Raw genomic sequence first — 22,193 nt, 5'->3', positions numbered from 1 at the left:
CAGTCGATACCTCTCGAGCTTGGGTCTGATATTCGATGTGTCTCTTACCATTCGTTGATCACGTCCTGTTTTGACCGAGTTGATCACAGATACATCATTTAATATATGCTTCTTCGTCGACAAGATGAAGTTGATCTCATTTTTTATAGCGCCATTGGGATGCAGCCATATCCACTTTCTCTGCTTTGGCTTCCTGAAGAAGGAATACCTACATCATAAAGAGGCTCTCCCTCTCCATAAAGCCAGCCAGCAGTCGGCCACCTGCGTTCTTCTCGCCGTACCCAAATTGCCCCACTTTCAGCTCACTATCGCTTCGTTTACCCAGCTTCGCGTTGAAGTCCCCCATCATAACGGTAAAATGGGACTGGGAGGTATGAATGGCTCTGAAAATATCCTCATACATAGTATCTACTTCGTCGTTGGGGTGTTCCGTGGTCGGTGCGTCTGTATATACCTGTATGACCTCCAGCGAATACCGTTTGGTGATTCTGAGTATAAGTTACGCTACGCCGAAACACTCTCGATCTGGACCACGTTGTTGACAAGGGACTTGTGGACGATAAACCCGACACCACCCTAAGACTGCTGGTCGCCCTCCCGGAAATAGAGCAGATTTCCGGATTTGAAGATTATGGTGTCCTCCCACTCTCTTCGGACTTCATATAATCCTACGATATCTCTCCGCAACCTGCTCAGTTCTTCCTCGCGTTCGGCGAGTCTCATGTCAGTCCGCAGTGTGCGAGTGTTAAAGATTGCCAGGGCTAGAGATCCGTCCGGTGTTGCAGGAGTTTTTGTCGCCTCTTACGAAACGTCATTCATGACACGCTGTTCCTGGTAGGGAAGAGTACTTATTCTTTATGGCCGTTCCCACACGGCACAAAGAATTTAATATACAGAAATATATCAGAAGCAAGGCCGTGATGACAAAAAATGACATGGACTTATAATAGCGTCCAAGCATGCCTTAATTCAATCGTATCGTCTGACTGAACGTACTCTATGAACAACTCTGACATAAAATATATTGTCAAACAAAGGCTGGGTTGCACCATCTTATTTTAAATTTGACAAAAGTCAAATATCTGTCAAACTCCATACAAAAAAACACCGGTTATCGCCAAAGCTACGGTCAAAGTTAGGTCACGTCAGGTGGTGCAACTCAGCCAAAGAAAAAATTCATTTTGATCGCTAACGTCAGTTTGCAGCGAGTAACACAACCTCCCCGTCTGAAGGCCAGCGGCCGACTGCCGCCCGCACCCCGCGAAGGCCCCCTCAACAGCAAAACGTTCGGAATTTATCAAAAGTAAAATTTATGAATGAAAGTAATGTTCGATTGAAAAACGCAACGTGTCATTTAAAGATTAAAGAATTCTTAATCTATTCGTGCAAAAATCTTTAAAATTAACATAGCCGTTTGGGAGGAGTAGGGAATTGAAGTAAAAAATCGATGTCCCGTATTTATTTTTTTAATCCACAACAAAGAGACGTAGGAAAAATTCAAACGTGTCAAATGTAGTCCTTGAACTGTTGTATAACATAAATTTTTTTCAACTATTTCTGTCCAGCAGTAAAAGAGGAGTAGGCTTTACAAAATGACCATTTCACGCGGATTGAGGACACTAATCGCCTTAAATAAACAACAAAGACAGCAAATAAAGATTTCAATTCAGCTTTTCGTCCCAAACCTGACGTCACAATGTAACTCCCGCGGGACACACTGTCCCAGCACGTCCCAACTTTATACACATCGCTTGAGACGCGACTTAAAAATTGTACTCGAAGTGAAATAGAAAACGTGTCTTGAGTCTCAAGTGGCTAAGTTCGTAACTTGTACATTGTTGCGAATCTGATTTGATAGATTTTCCGCGAGTTGCTTGAGTTGGTTATGATATTGTTAGTGTTAATATTATGAATATCGGTTAAAATTGTGATAAATTAGCTATTAAAGGTCTCGAATATTTGATTGCGATCTATTTACCTACATTTAGTTTCTGTTGGTTTTACCTATTAGTTTACCCAATCACTACATACCAATCTCCTATTATTATTACTCTCGGATTTGATGGAAACTGGGCCAATATAAAAAACTCTTTTGGCAAGACTGTTTATGGTAAAAATTTGAAAACTGACAAAGGACATGACAGAAGAGAAAGTGTAACGTCATTATTTGGCAGTTTTGTTTTATACTATGTTTTGTGTAAAAGCATTTAGACATAGGTAGTTTATTGAGAATATTTCTTAGATTAAAATCAAAGGTTAAAAGCCTCATAAATGTGAAATAATAAAAAGTATTAAATATGCATTTAATTATTTACTGTAATCAAGTGACACTAGGGGCATTTCACGCGAAGCGGACAGCGAAACTCAAGTCAGGTTTTAGATTTTGTTTAAATTTGGATTAAATGTACTGCTATATAATGTGCATCATTATAATTTTTTTATGAAGCTTAGTTTATTTTTTATGAGCGTTCAAAAAATTGGTAAAATTTTAGGAACAGATTTTTCTGAAGCTATTACTGCTATTATTACATTTGATTAAAAACAAACTGACTATTGAACTTTTGAGAATAAATAACTGTGTTTCTTACTATTTACTACAAATTTGAAATTTCTTTTTTGTTCACATAGAAAACCGGAAGTAAAGTTTTAAAATCGAATTTTACAAAACTTCGGTACTTTTAATTTTTTTTAATTTTTATTTTAAAATATACCTAGTAGTCTATAAATAACGTGTGTAAAGTTGTAGAATGGAGTCTGTATTGGTTTTTGATTTAGACGCAGTACAGTGCGAGCGCGCCGCAATGAGCGTCATACTGGCTATCGACATTTGGCTACTGTATAAAAATTATTTGTTCGAAAACAACTGAAACGTTAATATTGTTGCATGCATACTCTTAAACAATTATAATTTTGACTCGGCGAACTTCGTACCGTCTAACAGACAATGATTGTTGGCATTGAGATGGTATTACGTCGCAGACCACCCACAACTTATTGGATAATACTATTAAAACATTACCCTTCTTTTTGGGTAGTCGGGATATGTTAGTCCGGGGTGCCAGTTAACTTCATGCCAAATTTCATTAAAATCTGTTCAGCCGTTCTTTGTTTTATACATAAAACAAAGTCGTGTTAGTTACACGATTTATAAGTCAAGAACGGTTCGGCAGATTTTGATGAAATTTGATATGGAGGTAGCGAGCCAACTACCTAAAAAAGAAGAATTATGTTTTTAGTGTATTATTCAATAAGATGTGATGTGGGTAGTCCGCGACGTAATACGCACCATCTCAATGCCAACAATCATTGTCTGTTAGACGGTACGAAGTTCGCCGAGTCAAAATTATAATTGTTTAAGAGTATGCATGCAACAATATTAACGTTTCAGTTGTTTTCGAACAAATAATTTTTATACAGTAGCCAAATGTCGATAGCCAGTATGACGCTCATTGCGGCGCGCTCGCACTGTACTGCGTCTAAATCAAAAACCAATACAGACTCCATTTTACAACTTTACACACGTTATTTATAGACTACTAGGTATATTTTAAAATAAAAATAAAAAAAATTAAAAATACCGAAGTTTTGTAAAATTCGATTTTAAAACTTTACTTCCGGTTTTCTATATGAACAAAAAAGAAATTTCAAATTTGTAGTAAATAGTAAGAAACACAGTTATTTATTCTCAAAAGTTCAATAGTCAGTTTGTTTTTAATCAAGTGTAATAATAGCAGTAATAGCTTCAGAAAAATCTGTTCCTAAAATTTTACCAATTTTTTGAACGCTCATAAAAAATAAACTAAGCTTAATAAAAAAAATATAATGATGCACATCCATTCAGATTATATAGCAGTACATTTAATCCAAATATGAACAAAATCCAAAACCTGACTTGATTTTCGCTGTCCGCTTCGCGTGAAATGCCCCACTATACAGAGCAACAATTATAAATTCTCTCAAGAAATCCGCGTGACGTTTTCCAATGGAGTAATGGAAGCCTGAGCACAACTAAGCCTGAGCCGACATAATCTATTTATAGGTAGGTAAATTGATACTACTATTATTGTAATACCCAATAATCCAATCAATTAACCAATTGCTGTTAGACAAACGTCTAAGTGCTTAATTTAATAAGCTCTACTGTCAACATTGAACGCTTGTTATCGCTAAATTGTCATCAGACGACGCACTTGACTGCAATAATAATGGGTATAATAGTATTACTATGTACTAAGATGAGACACCTTTAATGTGTAATAATCATAGAACAGCTACACCACTAACTGGAATAAATTAACTTTTTAAAAAAATATAACTGATTTCAAATGCGTGAACACAAAAAAAAACTAAAAATTAAAAAAAATTGATAATTAATACCTATTCAACAAAAAAATAATCGTTCAAATTGGTTCATAATCGGCGGAGATATTGCGTATAAAAAAGTTCATCCCCAATTTTCCACCCTTGGGGGTGAAATATTTTCTTCAAATTCGCATGAAACCACCCTTTTGATAATACCTATTCAACAAAAAAATTATCGTTCAAATTGGTTTATAATCGGCGGAGATATTGCGTATAAAAAGTTCATCCCCAATTTTCCAGCCTTGGGGGTTGTTTTTTTTATTATTTAAATTTAAATGGGACCACTCTTGAGGTATTACCTATACGCCGAAAAAAGATTTGTTCAAATCGGTTCATAATTGACGGAGTTATCGCGTAACAAACATAAAAGAATAAGAATAAGAATAAGAAAAACTTTATTTGACACAAAAGAAAACAGAAAAACAGAACAAAGGGACTTAAAACTATACACGCATAATATTTTGTGCCAAAAAGGCGCCCGCTCAGCATTAATCGAGCCACGCGTGCATGCACGCGTGCCCCGACGCTGGTTTTCAGCGGGTGCCTCTCCAACCAGCATTTTAAATACAAAAATCAAAACATTAAACAAGACATTGACATTGATAAGAGGGCGCCACTATCTCACCGCACCAATTTTGCTATGTTGAGAAAATACACACAAAAAATTAAAAAAAAAATTCGGATACAACACTGGAGTCGACTCATGACGACAGCCCCCCTAGACAAAATGCACTTTTATAAATGAATCAAAAATCGAATTTGTCAAAAAATCCATAGAAAAAAAGGCTTAGCGATCGCTTTTGGACTGACTTGCAAATATAATGTGCACTTTGTCCAGACCCACAGGATAAATGTCATGGCCATGGTTATGGCCAACCCAGTGTGCACCAATGCAAGGACAAAAACAAAAAATCACACAATCACAATTCACAGATCGACCAGACAAACATAAAATAGATTTTTTCAACTTTAAAACTTTTATAAAAATGTTTAATAAATTATACCATTTAAATACCCTTAAGCTATTTCACTTCCCCTGTGAATGCCACAAAACTCAAAGGCGTGAAACGGGGAAAAAAAGAAAAAAAAATAAATAAAAGAAAATGGTTGAATAAAAAAAAACATACGGGTTGAATTGAGAACCTCCTCCTTTTTTTGAAGTCGGTTGAAAATTAGTGTAGTTCGTTTCATCCACGAAGACGCGCCTCACCAATTTTTGGTCGAGGGAAGCGCGTGCGGGGAGTTTGATCCGAGCAATCCGAGCGTCATTATTGTAGTGTGCACTCGTGGATGATTTAGCGTGTACGGATAACACTCAAACATTAGCGGAAGAATGGTAGGGCGCGTCTTGGTGGATGAAACGATCTATAGCTAAGAATTAAGGCGATAATAGTCCAATGGTAGGTGTCGGACTGGCCGACTTAAGATCCGAGGAACGCTGGTACGAAATCCGCCGTCGCGGTGGATTATTTATAGTGAATTAGATGGTGTGGTGAATTACGCCCGTCTCATTTATACACGATGCTTGCTTAAGTGAAGCAGCAAATCGAACGCACTGAATAAAGCTCTGTGATTGGTTCGTGTGTCACCCTGTGCGTCCACGCGAACTGTGAGACCTCATAGTAATGTTTGTGAATGCGGGAGTTATAGTTGAAGAGGAAATCGGTCGGATGAATCATCATCATTGTGGTGAACCTATTCGTAACACAATCTTAATGTTCAACTTAACACGAGGGCTTTAGAAAAAAAAGAGTCCAAGCCCTACTTCCTTTGGAAAAGAATATCGATAAAAGTATGGCCTTTTTACTCTTTTGCTTGACTTGCCGGAAGCACTTCCGTGCTCCTGGTTTCTAACTCTGAAAACTGAGTTAGTTTTCAAATGGCTGTAAAATTAGATTTTTAGTAGTTTTGAAACCTATATGTTCTGTTTAAAACTTTCAAAACATTAATCAAATTCCATTCGTGAACGATTTACATTATTGATTTATTTAAGTTTTCATGTTATGATGTGACTGTTTCACTCGGGCTATGGACCGGTATGTGGAATTGATTGAACGCGTTGTATCTACGTAGTTATACAAGGGCAAATATTTGCAAACAACAGAGGAATTTGTCGAGTTATGCCCAGGAATTATGGGAGCCCTCTAACCAGTGTTGTGTTTGATTTATGTAGGCTATACTAGTTACGTGGTTTATGCTTAAGCAGGGTACTCATCTAGCCATGTAGCATGTTATGTACCAGATACTGTATCAAGTGAGTACATAAGAACTATTTAAGAACTATTTATTAGTCTAAACAAATAAAGAAATTTTTTTGACTTTGACTTTGACATAGGCTACTCGCAGGGAGATCGCAGCGACTCGCCGACTGGCTGTATCACTGCGAGCACAAAGGTGGCTCGCAGTAGGATCCAGGAGCTCGCAGCCAGATACGCGATGACCGTGGACGAGCCGTACCTACTCACTTGAAGGTTGGATACGTTACATGCTACGTTACGTGCTACATGGCAGGTGAGTAACGTGCCTTTTAGATTGAGCAGATTAAGAAGATAACACACTTATCAACCCAGAAAGGGATCAAATAGGGCTTGAATACCGGAATTCCGGAATTTCGTAACTCCGGAATTTCGGATAGATTTTTTCCGATATTTCAATTCCGGAACTGAAGCCAACATCGTATTCCGATACTGAAATTGTTCATACATTATTTAAAGTTTTCAAAACGTTTAAGTATCTAAATAGGTCCTTAGATAAGGAAGTCCTTGAGATGTGTATTCGCAACTTTATAACTAATAATATTAAAGAGGCAATAAAGCGGAATCAAAGCTCCATAATGTTCGCTAGAGACAACTCTACTGGGTGAAGCCAGCTGAAGACAGCGGATGATAGTGTAAATTCAACAAAAGCTGAGGGTTCTGGGTGAGATCGAAAAGTTTTTATGGACAGCTATATTATACCTCGGTCACCAAACCTGTTAATAGCTCAGCCACAGGACAGTTCTAAGAGCTAAGCTAACTCGACACTATACCGAAGATATCCCGGACATCAGCTCTTACGAGATTAGGATGGCTCTCAAACAGCTCAAGAACAACAAGGCACCGGGTGATGACGGAATAACCTCGGAGCTTCTGAACGCGGCGGGTGATAAACCGATACTGAAAGTCCTTCAGACACTGTAACTCCGTCTTACTCCAGGGAACAATGCCAGAGGCACGGAACATAGGCTTGGTAGAAAGGGGTAAAAAAAAGGCTTATTAAGGAATTACAGACCCATCTGGTTTCTGACTCTGAGTCATGTCTACAAGCTGTTTTTGAGAGCCATCACGAATAGTCTCGCGCAAATAAAAGCAAACGTGGTCGCCCCAAGCAAACTTGGCGGCGCACTGTGGCAGACGAGGCGAAGAAGATCGGCAAGACTTGGAGCGAGATCAAACACATAGCTCAAGACCGAAGGCGATGGAGGACTGTTGTGGACGCCCTCTGCCCCATCTAGGGGACATAGGACCATAAGTCAAGTAAGTCACGAATAGTCTCGCGCGTAGGTTCGATGACTTAAATAGCCTCTCGAGGAAGCCGGTTATCGAAAAGTTTACACTACCATATACCGCATCTATACGCTACGGCAGTCTACAGAAGACCGAAGAGTCTAATTTGCCTATATGCCTGGCGTTCTTAGACTGTGAGAAGGTCTTTGAGCCTGGCTGAGCACGAGGGCGATTCCTCTGCAGCGAGCTGTGAGGCTGACAGGGAGATGTAATATTACGACGAATTTAACTCGGCTGGGCAGCGTTCGGGAAACTACATAACATCTTTTCGACCAAAACACTTCGTGCCTAAAGACGAAAGTCTACAATCAGTGTGTGTTACCAGTAGTAATGACATACGGTTCGGAAACGTGGCCTCTTACTATAGGCCTCATAATAAGCTCAAAGTTGCACACCATGGTATGGAGAGTGCTATGCTCAGTGTTTCTTTTCGAGATCGAACCAGAAATGAGATTCGTAAACGAACTAAAGTCGCCTGACATATAGCGATCGGATTAGCAAGCTAAAGTGGCAATGGGCAGGGCACATAGTAGGTACGTAGAACAGACGGCCGATGGGACAAGGTTCTGAAGTGGAGGCCACATACGTGTACGTGTTTGTCGGGAGGCGCTTTCTTTTTTTAACCAATTCCGGAACTAGAACCGGAATTCCGGAGTTGAGTGCCCAATATCGGAAATCAGCTCCGGAATTGAAAACTATCCGATATTGCAAGCCCTAGATCATAACCGTATCTCGAGGCGGTCAGTATTCATTGTATGAAACTCCATACTGCAACGCACACGTATCCGTAACGTAAACGCCTCGCCTCGCGGTTGGCAGCGCGGTAGGCGATGACAGTTCGCTAAAGGCGATACGGTGTTGATCTCTTTCCGAGTTGATAAGTTTGCTATTACTCGTATCTAAACATATCCGCGTGAATAACGATATACCTATAGGCTTTTACTAGTTTCTTTTCTTCTAATCATGCAGTTGTTATACTTACTAATTGTTTCTGGTCTTAAACTTTACGAGGATTCAATCAACAAACATGTGCCTCAACTCGATTCAAAATAAAAATTGATGAAGGCCTTTTGATTCATTCGCTAGCGACGTCTACTGCTGGACAAAGGCCTCCCCCAAAGATTTCACAATGACCGGTCCTGTACTGCCCGCATCTAAGCTACTTCCCGCGACCTCCACCAAATCATCGGTCTATCTATTGGGAAGCCTGTCTACACTACTGTCTTAATAGTTGGATTTTTAAAGACCAAACCTTGATCTGTACTTCTCAGGTAAGATTGCTACCAGTAACTTTTTCTCCAATTAACCATGTTAAATCATGGCATCTTTTCTGATCTTCAAATCCTTACAAATAACTCACGCTAAATAAATAACTCGGTCCCACAAACTAATCTTATCGATTCTGAAATCTCATGTCACATGTCCAATCCCAGAACTGCCACAATTCTTGCCCAAATCTGAAATGTGGCGAAATGTCAGACGGGACAATAAATCGACAGTTGATAAAGGTCCAGCCGATGGCGAAAGGACACCCGTGCTTAAATTATTGACAATACTCATACATGTGGGATGAAGGAGCAAGGAATCTTGAAAGTCACTGCCTTATTAGGTAAAATGAATGGCGAGTGATTTGGGTTCCAAAACTTAGGATGAAAATAAATTGCATTTTAGCTCAACTCTTTTTTGCATGATCATATCAATATAATTTTGAACGTGCTTGAGTACAGGAGGTGGTTTTATTTAATTAGTTTTTTAAAAATCTAAATACTCCTTTTTTGCACGACGATTAATGATTAATCAACAATTTAACTATATGGATGCTTTGTCGGGCACGCTAGTAAAGGCTAGGAGAGGGGAAGCATAAAACTTATAGGTGCTCTAATTAGAATACGATTTTATTATTCATTTGCAAGATCCATTTCATGAATGAACAATGGCACATCAAGCCAAACATCTTAATTAAAAAACAACTATCACATTCATTAAATCGCATCCAACTTCCAGCTTACAAACTCCGTCATCAATTTACACTAATTAAACCACTCTGACCGAAACCATTCCGTAATGAAACTAAGAGGTAGCGTAACAATTCCATCCGATACTCGTCTCATGCAGCAACTTAGCATCCGAGAGCAAAGTTGAGCTAAGTACTTGCTGCCTGACCGGCGAGTTTGGAGTGAGGTGTGGTGTTGCAAGCAGTTTTAAGGCTGGGTGTATACCAAACTGCGGCTATGTAGGAGAAGATATATAAATACCTACCATAGTTTACTGAATATGCTATCGCTAATTGCTTACTGTAGATAAAAAATGCTTTTGAAGACTGTGAAGCTGTCAGACCGATAAAACAAATCTCATTTTTTCTAGAATGGAATGTAATTTTTCAAATTTCCTTAAAATTCAGTTGTCAAGTCAAACCCAATGACTATGGATTTTAAAATGACCATTCTTTTATCTCTCTCTTGTTGATGATCAGTTGGAGGATCATCTTGCAAAGATGTTACAACAAGCACATAGTCCACGTGAGATTAGCAAATTAGCATCTGTTCTTACTTATATAACTTCCAGATATAACTCACTTAATTTGTAACTTCTTATACCTACAGGTTAAAAAGCAACGATTTAGAGAGAATGGTCTCCTGTTTTTCAGTCACTCAGATACCATTCAGGTCGTTGATCAATCGACCAGGCTTTACGTTTGCCGAGACGTGAGGGATCTTTTCCCCTCCATAGCAAGTGGACAGATTCGCAACTGGACAGGACATGTACAGTCCATAACATAACGACAACCTCCTGTACAGTCGTTTATGTAATACTAGCTGTGCCCGCGACTTCGTCCGCGTGGAATAATGACTTTGGGTAGGTAGGCACTTTTAATAATTTAGTCTAATTATTTCACAAATAAGACACACGTGCGTAAATACTTAAATAAGGTTTGTATTTAAAGAAAACGAAAACATATTATTTAATAACATAAAAACTTAAAATTTTTGTCACGAAAAACAATATTTAGTTAAATGAACAATAAATCGTGTAAGCAAATTTAATTTTAATTTAATAAATTTGTAGTGGTACGAACGCGTGCAGCCCGCGTGCGCGATGGCGATGTCGCGTTGGTTTGGTCGAACCTTTAGAATAAGAACAATCAGGCAAATGAATTTCCCCACCTACACCGTGCTGCGCCACGCAATATTTTTCCCATGTTAGGTGTAAAAAACATCTTCCCTACAAATTACAGGTTAGTAAATTGACAACCTAACATGACCTGCGGGTCTAGACAAAGTGCAAATTATAATCGCAAACCAGTCGAAAAGTGGTCGAAATGCCCCTTTTTTGTATGGAGTTTTGAAGAATTCGATTTTCGATTCTATCAAAAAGTGCGTTTTGTCTAGGGGGGGCTGCCATCATCAGCCAACCTTAATAACCTGAAAGAATACAAATGTCGGTCTATTCGTACCTGTAATATTTAAAGAATTATCCTCCAACTCGTAAACGTTAAGGAGTTTTACCTTCCATCATCAGCTCAACATGAAATGATGAATTTCAGATGCTTGAATAATTTAAGAAAAAATATATAGGAAAAACGTAATAGGTATGTGCCCATTAAGTTTGAGGGTTTGCCGAGATTTCCCTAGGATCCCATTATCAGACCCTGACTTGGTATCGAAAAAAATAGAAAAAAGTTTCATCGTTCTAGCTTAAAAGTGACGAATTTCCACACAAACTTTCATCCCTTAATTTTATTCCCTTTAGGCTAGGGTAACATTCTTAGAAACTTTAAATGTAATTTTTATTTCTATCTAATCAAAAGCCTACAAGTTTCATGATTCTAATTCCTTCATTTAACCTTTCATCCCCCTTTTAATCCCTTACAACCTTTATTTCGCATTAAAAAATAGCTTATGTCCTTTCTGAGACTCTGGACTGTCTGTGTACCAAATTTCATCTAAATCGGTTCATACAACCTTTCATCACCCCTTTCAACCCCTTAAAACCCTTTTTTAGAAATAAAAAGTAGACCATGTCCTTTCTCAGGCTCTAGACTATCTGTGTACCAAATTTCATTTAAATTGGCTCAGTACTTTCATATCTGTAAATGCAATCTCTTTTTGCATAATGCAGACTCTTTGATAACAACAAAAACAATATGATTAATAATTAGCATTGACATTGAATGTCATTATAATTATTGTGCCATCATCTTTGATATTGTGGTAAAATCAATAAAATGAATATTGCTGGTCCAAGTCAGAAAAAACCAAAGCTAGTTTTTGTAGAAGGACAGCGAAAAAGAGGGAAAGACCCGCTACATGGGACTGTTCTATTACTTGCCGGACATCGATATAATTTTGCGAAGCGGAATAAATCTAATTGTACAAATTGGAGATGCAGCAACAAACGTGAGTGTAGTACGTCTATTACATTAAATAATAACAATGACATAATAAAAGAAGGCAGACACTCGTGTGCTCCAAATTTTCGGCGTAATAGAAATGAGAAACTTTTAGATAAATGTAAAAAGGAAGTATGCAGTAACATGGAGCCGATCCAACAAATATTTGAAAAACACTTTTTTGAAAACAGAGACTCTGATTCTTCAATATCATCAGATCATTCATTACCATCATTTAATAACAAAAAAGACACGTTATACAGATATCGCAAGAAATTCCTGTGTGTAGATAGGTGCAAAAGTAATAAATTAGATGAAATTAAAATACCAGAATGTCTAGTAAAAGATTTCTTTCTATACGACGATGGTCTTGAAGATAAAATAATTGTGTTTGGCAGTCCAGCAGCAAGAAATTTAATCAAAAATACAGGCGAATATTACGGGGACGGTACATTCAAAATTGTACCGATGCCGTTTTATCAGCTTTTCACACTACATGTTGACATAACAAAGGGTAACGACTGTATCAATTTTGTACCTGTATTGTATATTCTTTTACCGAATAAGTCTCAGGATACTTATACAAGAATGTTTCGGATTTTGAAAGAGCAATTGTCTGTTAACATACAACATTTCAAGTGCGATTATGAATTCGCTATTGCACAAGCTGTAAAATGTATCTATCCGGATGTTATTGTTAAGGGATGTTATTTTCATTTTCAACGTGCCGTGTGGAAAAAATCAAAAGAATTAAAGTTTCCTTCTACCACAAATGGTCGGAAATTGACACAATTGTGTACTCAACTAGCACTTTTGCCCAGGACATTAATACCTGAGGGCTTTTTGTCAATAAATGAAATCGCTACAGATGATGACCAATCTAAAGCTTTTTTCAATTATTTCACAAATTATTGGATGAGGCAAATTACGACTGAGCAGTTGTCTTGCTACGGAGAAAATTTTCGGACAACTAACGCTGTAGAAGGCTGGCACCGTCGAATGAATGCCAAAATACCAAAAAAACCATCCCTTTTTTTGTTTCTACAGTTATTAACAAAAGAATCGAAAATCGTTGATACTAAAATAAGTAGAAGTTCTTATCACTGTGAAGAAACAAAACGTCGGTCAAAGCAAATTCTGATTAATAAGCAGATACAAAATATATTATCGGATTGCGTTAATGACAAAATTTCAGTTATGGCGTGCTTAGAGCGCCTAAGATCGTTATCTCGCAAATAAATTTGTCCCGGTATTCAGAAGTTTTTTTTTTTACTTAGATTCCTTTAAGTTTTATTTTCTTTAAATAAATTCTTTCAATGTATTAACTATATTTCATTGTTCACGACTGTACTCTGTCCAGTTGCTAATCCGTCCACCTGCGAATCTGTCTAGTTGAGAATCTGTCCAGTTGCGAATCTGTCCACTTGCTATGGAGGGATCTTTTCCACTCCTCAACCCGTTTGCTCTATCAATTTGCTGGAAGACGACCCTAGTGCTGCAACAAACTTAGCCTAGCCAAAGTTACGGAGACGGCAGGTGTTCTCCTGGGCCGGCCGGGGCGAGGCAATCGGCTTTGCACTCGATGGATTTTTCAGTTAGCTCCTTGTTTTTTAGGAGCCGAGTAAAGAATGGATGTGGGCAGGGATTTAGGTTTTAAAGTTAAATTCCCTTTTAAGAGTACTTCTAAAAAGTTTTTACTTAAGTTTTTGCTGGCAACCTTCTGTTTGGTTGGATCTTGGCCATAAATTGTAATTATCTGCATATAGGTACTTACTGGTATTTTATAACGACAAGGATCAGTGAAAATCAATATTTGTTTTCACAAATCTCAAGTTCTTATTTTCATTACTTAAATGTGCACAATTCCAAAAATGTATAGTTAGTGACCGACGACCTCATAAAGGTAGCGGGAAGGCGCTAGATGCAGGCCGCCACCAACCGGGCATTGTGGAAATCATTGGGGGAGGCCTATGTTCAACAGTGGACGTCCTATGGCTGAAATGATGATGATGATACTCGTACCAAAAGACAAAATTTTGTATTGGCTGATAGTTTTTTGTTTCGTTAGCTAGACGAGTGCGGTGGTTACTCGCCTACCACCCCTCAATTAGTCAATCTCTTTGCTCAGCATACACTTAGTTGCTATCACAGCATGCAATAAGAGCCAAAACGAGCATGACAAACTCCGCAACGTATTCTATTATTCATAACAGTTCCATTTGAAATGTGACCCGCACGGGAGCGGGCGCGCACTATCTGCTGACACACCGAAAGTGTACTGGTATTTCGGGATGCAGGTCATATTTTGTGTATTTTAATAGTTTAATAATGTTAATTGTGAAAAATATAAAACGTTAAAATAGCGGTATCGTTATAGCCAATGAGATGCTGTCATAGTGACATTGACAATACGTCAATGTCACACGAGAATCAAACGTCAGAATAGAGGGACGCGCGGAGACGACTCCGCGCGCTTTTGTGCTAAGTGATGAAATGTATCTAAAATAAGGCAATATAATGTGAAAGATGAGTATCCAGTGTTTTATTTATGAGAATAGATCGACCGGCCTCTAATAGTTCAGAAGTGAGATCTGAAACCTATGATAGTAACGTGATTTCAAAGTGTTCCAGGTGACCAATGTTTCGTGTTATTTGTCACGAATGTTAACACAAAAATAATTTGTAAATAGGAAGCACCCGGTAAACAATGGTTGATCACACTTTGTCCCAAATAACTATTAATCAGTTGGCCCATATTTTTGCCTAACTCATCACTGAACATTACTATGTTGGTTTTTTCAATATTTTTAGTTGGGGAGCCGCTGGTAAATGTGTGTGATATCCTAGGACAGTAGTCTTTGTTTAGGGTGTTTAGAGTAGGTGGTGACTCACAACCAGACTGAAAACTATCTGTACAAGATTCATCCAATAGGATAGAATTTTGACAGTTGCAATTAGATATAAATTTTTTCAAAGCCTGGAAATGTTCATCACACTCTTTTTTTGTACATTGATACCGTTCAGACATTGTGTTCAAAGATTTCTTAAGATTACATAATTTATATTCTAGGTTTTCGACATCATGTTCATATTTCAGTACACTATTCTCTAACATTGTGGAACATATGTCAAGCTCATTCTTTAGACGCTGTCTCTCATTTATATAGTTTACTTTGTTGTATAAGCATTTTTGTTTTTTAATCAACTTATTTGTTTTTTTAATATAATTACTAATTTTTACATACTTTTTAAATTTATTTTTACTGCATCTGACAATCTTACCACATACAGGAGTATTGTTTAAAGTATTATCACAAGTTAGGTCTATGGTAATTAATTGTTTGTCAGATGCAGTTTGGGTCAGGCTGGGCGCACTACCGACTAGAGGTGGGCGCCACGCCGGCGCGCCGCCGCCGCCGCGAAATTTTTCACGCCGCCGCCGCCGACGATCGGCTGTCGGCGCGCCGACTCCTATACTGCACTGACTATTTGTTTTTTTTACAAATGTTTCTATTGTGCGGGAATCGAATCCGCGACCTCCGGCATAGATTACGAACGTTACAAAGCACTACATCAAACGGCCAACACACTGAGTGAGAGCCTCGCAACGCAAGTTCCTTAGCTTTGAAAAATTTAAGGCTGGAAAGCCGCCTAACAAAGTCTCATCTTATCGCTCTATTAACCTGACTCTTGTATTGTCAAAATTGTGGGAAAAGACAATACTTGGACGTTTATCACTTTGCTTAAGTATGGCCCATTTAATAATCGACTATCAATTTATGGCATAGTTTTCAAGTCAAACTCTGTGACAAGATTTCTTTTTAGCTGCAGAGCTTGAGTATCCCAGTACTCCGTAATTGGTCCGGTCCTCTACAACATAATATTTACTAGTAAAGTAGCCCAGTCACCTGAAACAACTGTGGCCTTCCTCACATGTGAACAGTGATCTTAAAGTCACTAGACTAGACTGTTGCAAACTCAGCTAGATGTGACTAATGCTTAGCTGACCCACTAGCGCATAAAACTCCGAAGTCTCACCATAACACATTTAGGACATGAAACTTATCCTCCGGCCAATCTAAACCTCAGCACATTCATCTCAATTCTGCGTTAACGACCTGGACCGTATGATGACATGGAAAGACCATAATTATAAAAACGATAAACCGATCTGGACATAATATTATGGCATCTACCTAACTGTGGTCGAAAACCTGCTAATCCAACATTAACTATGTGCCTCCCAAGAGCTCCAAAATATCTGCTAAGGGTACTTCCATCGGCGCATTGGTACACTTACAATTGACAAATCCACGAGAACCTGGAAATAGGCGTAGTAAAAAGTTTACTCAAACCCGCTATCCAAATATTAAAGTAGTTGTGCCCGTGACTTCGTACGCGTGAAAACCCGTTTTTGCAACATTTTTCATTATTGCTCTGCTTCTATTGACTGTAGCGTGATGTATTATAGCCTTCCACGATAAATGGGCTATCTAACACTAAAATAATTTTTTCAAATCGGACCAGTAGTTCCGGAGATTAGCGCGTTCAAGTAAACAAACAAACTCTTAAGCTTTATAATATTAGTATAGATGATCAAGAGATACATCTTTATGACAGCATTATCTGGTGGCCTAGAACTAGGCTACAGACAGACATGCAGAACGGTACTCGGAAAATTGCAAAGAACTGCATGCCTAAAAATAACGAGTGCGTTTAGGACTACGCCAACTAAGCATTGGAAATTATTCTGGGACCGCCTCCACTGTACTTGGCGCTAGAAGTGGACGCAAGAAAAGCGCTGCACTGACTGAAGGATGGGGGAATCTGGAGTACATACAAACCTTTGCGCCAAACACACAAGGATAGGGAGCGATCCTCAATTAGATGTATCTAATAACGGACCTGGGATGTGATACAATGCAGCCTAGGTACATGTTTAGCAAAGAATTTCAAGTGTCTAATACCAACAAGGGAAGTCTTGAAAAGACTGTTGAGATCAACAAGATAGCCTGATCTAGTATACTGACGGCTCAAAGATGGACTCAGGATCGGGAGCGGGCGTCTACTCCAAACGATCCGAGCACAGTAAAAGCTTAGGGAGGTTTGCAACAGTATTTCAAGCTGTAACCTAGGTATGCTATAATCATGTGTGTACTAAGGAATATAGAACAGGTGCATAAAAAGCGCGACATTTACATCCTACGTCACAGTCAGGCAGCACTCAAAGCCATTTCCTCGGTGAGGGTTGGATCTAGACCCGTTCTGAGGGCAATCTTGGTACTAAATAAACTTGGAAGGCATAACAGGGTGACCCTAATGTGGGTACCTGGACATACAGGAATCGAAGGCAATGAAAGAGCCGACAGTCTGGCGAGACAAGGGTCAGAGGCGACACCTATTTGTCCAGAGCCGATAGTGCCCTTATCTATAAGCACCGCACACATGGCCATGAGGCATAATAACTAGGAGGCATAGAGCTGAATGAGTAAGCTCCAACGGTATGAGCCACTCCAAATTATTCCTAAAGGGAAACTCAAGATATGGGAAAAACTCATATTCAATGGAAACATGAGGCAAGCCCGTGTGATCACGGGTGCGTTAACAGGACACTAAACTACGAACCACATGCTCCACAAGATGGGCTTTACGACAGCCGTCGAGCATGTGGTGGAGAACATGCAGAGTCCATGAAATACCTACTGTGCGAAAGCGACGCGGCAGCGAGAACTAGGATGGGTCTCCTGGGGTCGGCATATTCGGCACCAGAAATAGGTCCCTCTCAACCAAGCACTTGATTCGCTTTATGGATAGGCTTTTTACGGACGAGAGGGGAATAAAGGTATGGGGGCGCACAAAAGATCCCAAAGGGTCGACGTGTACTGCGCTCATGCGCCGCCCTGAACAAGATATGATATGTTCACCTGATTATAGTCTAGATGACAGACTCTAAACAGATTTTTTGTAAAGAAATAATGAGTCTAGGTCAAAGGTCAAGGTCACGCCGCCGACGCCGCCGCCGCCGAAGTCAAAAAGTCGGCGCGCCGCCGCCGGCTAATTCTATATCGGCGCCCACCTCTACTACCNTGACATGTTAAAAATAACCAGCATTTGAACCTCGCGTCTACGTATTGCCAATATTGCCATCTGGTGGATTTTTCAATCGCGAAAACCCTCATTGATGGCATCTTAAATTACCTCCCTAGCGGAATAGAGCAACAAAGAACTGAGCGAGCGAGATGTCACTAGTAGCAACACTGTCAAACAGAACTTTTTGCAACTATTTGAAGTTTAATAACTTTACGGATATCATTGATTGTTTTACTGTCCAGTGTGTTTTTTGATTACATAATAATATGTGCATACAGTTTGTTTCCTGTTCTCGAAAATTTCATAATCTGTTCTTCTTTCTTTCTTTTTTGATGATGTTGGCAATACACGTCGAGGTCGACTTGATTTGTGCCATTTTCAAGTATTTATGTGAAACGAGTTACAAAATGAGATCAAGTAATGATATAATGAAGGATGATAGATGATACCCCTTCCCACCCTTTGAGTCTCAGTAAAGTTGTGGTGCTTTACTGAGACCTCCTATGGACAACTTGAGAGAACCCGAAGAATCACGATGCACTGTTTTGTTTCACTCGCCCACACTCATGCACGTTCACGAACACTTAATGGTTAATAATCCACCATTATTACACATTAATAGTCGCCTAAACACGAATTTGAGGAAATAAAACAAAACCGCTAACATGACGCTTCAGATTCCCGCCAAGAAGCCCATAATCTGTTCACCCAGCGATGATACCCAAGTACTACAATATTTCACTTCGCGATTAACGAGAGGTTTTGTCGCATCACTAGTTCACAGACTAAAAATATTTTTATGTCAGTTGGCCATATTTGATGACATTTCTGCTGATTTCTAAAAAATTAGACTGTAGGTACATATAAAAAATCCCGCGCGCAGACGCGTTTTCAGTGTGTTGTGCCGCGCGTGTTTTCTATACAAACTGAGGTACTTGCATACAATTATTAAATCTGTCGTCCCGCGTACCGCGGCGGAGCGCGGTGCAGTGTGATAATCGCCTTATGGGTGGACGTCCCACTTTACAAAAACTAGCTGCCCCATCGGCCGATAGTTATGCGTAGGTACCTATGTGTGCCCTGCTCATTGACACTACTTCAGCTTGCTAATCCATCAGGTTATATCAAGCAGCGACTTAAGTTCGTTTTCGGACTAGATCTCGTAAGAAACATCGAGGTAGGTAGTTCCAATTTCGAGAAAGAGGCAATAGGTCAATCCGCGAATCGAATCCAACTCGGCTGGGCAGTTGCTTCGGGAAATTACACAACATCTCGTCCAAACTTCAGTGCCTAAAGACCATGGTCTACACCACCCACATAGTGTGTGGCGATAGCATTTATGGCACAGAAACTGTGGGTTACGACGATCTGATTTCTCACTATAGGCTTATACGTTGCACAGCGTGCTAGAGGGCTGAAGCAAGCAAGAAAACCCCCCAAAGCAAAAGTGAAAATGCCCGTCACAGCTATTATAGTTTTTGCTAAATAACGTTAAGTACAAAAAAAAAACATTAATTTCCAAAAACATCTTAACTTTAATTAATTAACACAAAAATTTATTGGAACAAACTGAAATTAAACAAACATCATAATATCATACTTCTATAAGACTACACGAAACAAAGTAACATAAAGAACATAGTTGTAATAATCAAAGGAAGAAAATGGGCAGCGACTCTGTCAACCCCGGAAGAAGTCATCTTGTGAGGTTTCTCACGAAGAACCGGTTTTGTAGGATAAGTTGCAAGAACAGTTTGTTCTTGTTCTTCGTTCTTTTTGATTTTTTCATCTAGCCAAGCCTTGAAGGTGTATGTTGGTAAAATATCAGCCATTCGTTTGTTTATGGCATATGTTGACGACATCTCTTTGGTGCACTCGTCCTGGCCTTTGATGACAATCCCTATAAGTTCGTTATCAAATATTACTGGGCCACCTGTGTCCTTGTAACAGGTCAATACTTTAGTTTCAATGCAATCAAAGTAAGCTTTTAGTATGTCACTGGGATCGTAAGGCGACCGATGCTCCAAGCCAACATATTGTAGTTCTCGTACTTGGCCAACATCAGCATTCAGCCCAAAACCAATACCTTCCAAGTCAATAATGCTTCGAGAACTAGTATAGTTGCTTAGTCGAATTTTAGAAGCTACCGTGCTGTTGTGTTTCTCAGTATAAATGAGGCCAACATCTTTCAGAGATTCTCCACCAGTAAAAGTAGGAAACTTTTCAGTTTTCGTGACATGTAGCATGGCAACGGAATCATCCTTTTTGTCTTTAGTTGTGTTAAGAAGCACGTAGCTTATAGGTTGCTGGGTGCATTGGGCAGTGGTAAGTATTAACCCGTTGGAGACCACAGAGCCGGAGCACAGGTATTCGTTCTGGTGCGACATGACGGCTGCTATGAACGGGAACTGTTTGTGTTTGGCGGTGGTTATTTCATGCATTTGGCTGTTCTGTCTTCGGGTGCACGTCATATTGTTGGTTTCATTTTCAACAGGAATGTCCAGTGACTCGTCTTTCGACTCATCATTTTCGCCATTGTCATCTCTACTGTCGTCGACACTTTTCTTCACATTTTCAGCGGCAGAAATGTCCACGAACTCGTAAATTAATATGATTACAACAAGGAAGCGCAAAAATAAGGAAAAGCTCTTCATCATCAAAAATTTTCACTCGGTTGAGAAGCAAACCCCATGAAAATCCTATGTTCTTTTTTCGCTTTCTTTCAGATTATTTTTGTTTTTTTTGACTTGATAGAAAAAGTAGCCAGTCTTAATTTTCTACACTTTGCTGACAAATAGTCTGAATATGCATATTTAGGTACTATAATAATGATAGGTACTGAATCACCTATTCAGTTAGTTAAGTATAGGTATTTCAGGTTTTCTTGTTCGCCGTTCTCCTGCTTTAAACATGAGCTTATACTTACCTGTCCACACGTAATACTCACTTCTTAAAGTAGGTATAGTCTTATTCATAATGATTCAATAATTTATTGCTTGATTAGGTAAGTTTTTGATTTGATAGAAAATTTAATATAACTGCCATCAAAGTTTCAAAAATACAAGTTAGTTAAACAAATCATTCAAAGTTTATCACTGACTGCGCTTAGCAAAAGCACGCAAAAGGTAGCAAAAATAAGTTTCTATGGCTCGCAGTTGGGACTATGTTTGAACCAACTATCTAAGTATTTTTCTTTCTTTCTTTGTACTGGGAACTGGGAAGGCCCGGTCAAAAATATTAATCGTTAAAAAAAATTACAAGAAAATTCACATGGTCACGTACAACTATTTTTAATGTAATGGGCCTTCTATCCATAATAACATTATAATGCTACATCATAATTATGTACAATATTGTAGATCCCTCCCTACAGGAGCTAGTGCTCCTTCACTTGTTTTACGGAATTCAGCAGTGTTGCCAGAAGGTTACTTTTGTAACCTTTTAGGTTACTTTTGAACTGCATTGGTTACTTTTAGGTTACACTAATGAAAAGGTTACTTTTAGGTGATTTTTCAGAAATTGTAGAATTAACTTTTACAGGTTGTTCAGTAATAGTGACAATTTAAAAATTAATTCATAAACTGCATTTAAACATTAATTTGATTTATTATTTGTTAAAAAAAATGAGTTTTAGCGAATGTTTTTCGATAATAATAAAACGCAAATCCATGAAAAGTTTTTATACGACCAGTCACGTTTCGGTCTTCATGGAATGGTCAAAATTTATTTCGAATTTAGGTAATGATCAATTGTATTTATTTTATTTATTTTCCATCCATGAACAACCTTACACAATCGCTCCGCAC

At 38.8% G+C, this 22,193-nt stretch overlaps 1 protein-coding gene across 1 annotated transcript; it reads right to left on the bottom strand.

The window, feature by feature from the left end:
- Positions 1-19,973: 19,973 nt before the first annotated feature.
- Positions 19,974-21,104, bottom strand: LOC114366790 (venom peptide isomerase heavy chain-like). The gene has a single exon (XM_028299948.1). It carries the CDS (start codon positions 21,042-21,044, stop codon positions 19,998-20,000), a length of 1,047 nt encoding a protein of 348 aa, XP_028155749.1. The 5' UTR covers positions 21,045-21,104; the 3' UTR covers positions 19,974-19,997.
- Positions 21,105-22,193: the final 1,089 nt, after the last annotated feature.

This window comes from Ostrinia furnacalis, unplaced genomic scaffold, assembly GCF_004193835.3.
Source record: "Ostrinia furnacalis isolate ACB-3 unplaced genomic scaffold, ASM419383v2 OfSCF0020, whole genome shotgun sequence".
In the NCBI taxonomy this organism is placed as follows: domain Eukaryota; kingdom Metazoa; phylum Arthropoda; class Insecta; order Lepidoptera; family Crambidae; genus Ostrinia; species Ostrinia furnacalis.
The sequence above is the reverse complement of the archived record's forward strand: the minus strand, read 5'-3'. Positions and strand labels throughout refer to the sequence as shown.

Coding starts and splice junctions, on each gene's coding strand:
- LOC114366790 (XM_028299948.1), bottom strand. CDS start 21,044: ATGATGAAGAGCTTTTCCTTATTTTTGCGCTTCCTTGTTGTAATCATA.